The sequence below is a fragment of the Grampus griseus genome (assembly GCF_964374135.1).
Source record: "Grampus griseus genome assembly, chromosome: 1".
NCBI classification, from domain to species: domain Eukaryota; kingdom Metazoa; phylum Chordata; class Mammalia; order Artiodactyla; family Delphinidae; genus Grampus; species Grampus griseus.
This window is the reverse complement of record NC_139017.1, coordinates 147,346,509-147,350,462: the sequence shown is the minus strand read 5'-3', so window position 1 is coordinate 147,350,462 and position 3,954 is coordinate 147,346,509. Positions and strand designations below refer to the sequence as shown.

Below are 3,954 nucleotides of genomic sequence, written 5' to 3'. Positions count from 1 at the left end.
CTGCCCTTTGGTGTTCCTGTAATTGGTAAAAGCCGCCATTGCTTTCTTAAGGTTTGCTTTCTTTTCTTTTTTTTAAATTTGTGTTTGAATGTTGTTAAATTTTTCCTTGATCTTTTTAAAAATAAATTTATTTATTTACTTACCTATTTATTTATTTTTGGCTGCGTAGGGTGTTTGTTGCTGTGCTGTCTCTAGTTGCGGTGAGCAGGGGCTACTCTTCATTGCAGTGCACGGGCTTCTCATTGCTGTGGCTTCTCTTGCTGCGGAGCACAGGCTCTAGGCTCACGGGCTTCAGTAGTTCTGGCACGCAGACTCAGTAGTTGTGGCTTGTGGGCTCTAGAGTGCAGGCTCAGTAGTTGTGGTGCACGGGCTTAGTTGCTCCGCGGCATGTGGGATCTTTGATGTTTTAGTATCTTCTATAGCTACTGTATTTTACTCATGTTTTGTTTTTCATATTTAAGTGGATTGGTCTTTTCTGGATCCTCTCAGATGGGAAATTATAGGGTAGTGTTCCCAATTTCTCAGCTCAAGAACTCTCTCTCTACTGCTACAGTAATTGACAACTTTAAAAAATATGATTCTTGGATCCTGTCCTGTTTCAAGAAGTTCTACCACCAATCTCTTCTTTTTTCCCTTGACTTCCAAGACAATCCCCCACCCTTTTTAAAAGTGTTTTTAAAAGTCTGCCTCTTTTCTTTACCTCTTCCAATGCTTGATCTCTCACCTGCCCAAAGCATTCCCACTCAGGTGAGAACCTCTTCGTAGGTAAATATTTGTGAATGGTTTCTAAGTTTTGCCAAAGCCAAGACTAACTGAACCCTCCATTCTTACCTTTATGGCTTTCTGAACCTGTTCTGCTGGTTTGGGATGATCCCTCACACTTAAACATAATCTGGAATTTGAGGGTTTTCTCAGTTTTGCTGAAAGTACAGGTTGTAGAATATTTTATTTGCTCTTTGTGCTTTTTTTGAAATAAAACCGAAAACATGCCCAGCAAGAAAAGTGGCATGAGTCGCATCTAGATTTCCACCACGCTTCTATTAGCCAGACTTGCATTTTGTTTGTTTGTTTGTTTGTTTATTTATTTAGTGGCTACACTGCATGGCACATGGGATCTTAGTTTCCTAACCAGGGATGGAACCTGCACCCCCTGCAGTGGAAGCACAGAGTCTTAACCACTGGACAGCCAGGAAAATCCCCCAGGCTTGCATTTTAGAAAGCCCAAACTGGAGAATGACCTGGAGGTGGAATAATTTAGGCAAGAGATGATAGAGGCCTGGATTAGGGTGGGGCCTGGAAATGGGGAGAAGGGACATGTGGAACTGGAATTTGAGCTATGGTGAATTTCACCTGACTTTCTTTTTCTAAGGATACTGAGAAGTCAATGTCCATCTTGGATGTGTCTTCATCTCCCAGAAACAGTGGAGTGCACACCTCTTGGAACCATGGCCCAACAGGCATTCAACACGTCCCTCAGTGCATAGAGCTGGAGACGACCTCCTTGGTCTCTGCTGAGGCACCCAGGCAGAACGCCAGTGAAATGGGGTCACACTTCAGTATGTTGCTGCCTGACCACGGTGTGACCTACTGCCCCCAAGTGACTTTCACTCCTTCCCAGATGATTTACACTGAGGGAATGTCTCCTTCCCAGACAGAAATGATTTTCAAGGGGTCCCAGGCGATGCCCTTAGGAGAGCCCAGTATTCCAGGGGTGGCCACGACCTTTGGTGGGAATCTAAGGATGTCCCCCAATGGGCCACCAGTCTCACCTGCCAGTGGAATCCCAATGATGTCCCGCGTCAGAATGCGAACAATGCCTTATTCTGGCCTCCCAACAGTACCTTCTAATGGAGGCCCTTTAACACCTAAAACATTACTGGATCTAACCATGCCTTCCACTGAGGCCCTGGCAATGCTCCGCTCTTTGGATCAGATGTTGCCCCCTAGAAACCCCCACAACTATGGGATGCCCCCAGCTGAATCGCCATTATTGCTGGCTTTGGAATCCCAGGGCTCTCTTGTGAGCCAGCCAGTCTCCCAGGAAGACCCCTTCCTACCTAAGCAGCCCTTACCTGCTCCACGGAGAGCAGAGCAGTACTCCAGGGCCCAGGAAAGGCCTCCCAGGAGGAGATCCCCAGTTTCAAGGCCTTACCGCTGCGACTATGAGAACTGTGAAAAAGCTTACACTAAGCGCTCCCACCTCGTGAGTCACCAACGCAAACACACAGGTAAATGAGGTGTCGGATGGGTGGGGTGGGTGGAGAGATCTCTGGACTTTAGATTTGTGGGGGACCCCTGGTTTGTAGTGGTTTGGGATTAGCCCAGCATCCTTCAAGTTTGGGATCAAGCTCTTCTGGGCCCACCAGCTTGCTTTCCCACAGTCCAGGATGACTGTGCCAAGGTGGAGACTGCTGATGGTGCTGTCTTCTCACTGCTGTCCTGAGTTTTTCCTTTTGATTCCTCAACGTTGACTGCTTTGCTTCATAAAGTCAGACCCCTCCCTTCCTACCTGCTGACCTATTCCTCAAAATTCCTTCTCTCCCTTGTCATTCCCCCAGGTGAAAGGCCCTATAAATGCATGTGGGAAGCCTGTACTTGGTCCTTCTTCCGTTCTGATGAACTTAGAAGACATACTCGGATACACACCAAATACCGACCACATAAATGTGACCAGTGCGGCCGACAGTTCATGAGATCTGACCATCTCAGGCAACACCAAAGGACTCATATGCGGATGCCAACATCCCCAGACCCACCGGCTGACAGTGGACGTATGGCTGGTCCTTCTGCTCCTGGTCTTTAGGTCAATCTGCTCTTCCCCTCATTTTGGCTTCTCTGCCCAGATCTTGCCTGCCTCTGACCAGCTAGTCTCTTTGGTAGGTGTAGGTTTTGATGAAGACAGAAAGATTATGAGGCAGTGTGGAAGCCCATATGAGCTCTGGACCTAGTTGGGGCTCCTCAAAAACTGTCTTGGGTGTCCTCACATCTCTGGGGCCACCTACTTTTGTGCCCAGTTCAGCCACATGGCAAGATGGAGCAAAGTAGCAGTTGGGAGCTTTATAAAAAGCTCTTATCTTATGTCACTCCCAGCTTGAAACCCTTTAGCGACTCTCCTTTGCCTGCTACATAAAATCTAAGTTCCTTATCTTGGTCTTTGACAGTTTCCAGAGACAGACTATGTTCAAATCCTGAATTTACCACTTACTAGCCATGTGACTTTGGGAAAGGTCTTTGATCATTATGCCAGATTCCCTCTTCTGGTAAAAGAAAAACAGTATTGGACTGTTGTGAACACATCTTATGTACAAAATCAGATTGTGTCCGGCACTCACCAGCCTCATGCCCAGAGTTTGTCTCCTCCCATCATTTCCAGACTTGGATGGAACAAGACATGGGATCTGGCACCTCAAGTAGCCACTAGCAACCCAGGAATGTGGAAGAGTTAGTGCTCCTGGGGTAACATTTGACTAATGGGAGATGGGAGAAATCCAGGATGATAAATTCCCTCTTCTTCCCTCCCTTCCCTGAACTGGTCTGGTGCAAGACACCATTTCTCCCAATGGGGAGACCTCCCAAGTAGCCAATGGACACACCTTCTGTGCCTCTTCCAGTCTTGTCATGAAGCAGACTCAACCTGCTATCACCTGGCACTGCCTCCCATGCTCTTGCGTCGAGTCCCTTTTCTCACTCTCAATGCCCTGTATTTGCATCACCCAAATAAAACATCAGTACTTAGTTCTTGTTCTAGGCTCTGTTTTCTAGGTAACTTGGGGTTGGAAGACATTAGACTGGGGCAGAGAAGGATGATCCGCACTGTAACCTTCCCTCTTCCCCCCACCAAGCCCAGGTACCTGGACTAGTAAGTATCAGCTATTAAAAGGCCTGCTCTGCCCTGCCCCTCTCCTAGGATTGAGGGCATAATGACTCCTCTGGAAACTCAGCCCCAGGTAGTTC

General features: G+C 47.5%; 1 protein-coding gene across 1 annotated transcript; it reads left to right on the top strand.

Annotated features, from left to right (window-relative positions):
* Positions 1-1,384: 1,384 nt before the first annotated feature.
* LOC309831748 (Krueppel-like factor 17) lies at positions 1,385-2,803 on the top strand (the record flags this gene model as incomplete). Its single annotated transcript, XM_082669079.1, has 2 exons — positions 1,385-2,228; positions 2,559-2,803. 2 exons carry the CDS (start codon positions 1,385-1,387, stop codon positions 2,801-2,803), a joined length of 1,089 nt encoding a protein of 362 aa, XP_082525205.1.
* Between the last annotated feature and the right edge of the window lie 1,151 nt (positions 2,804-3,954).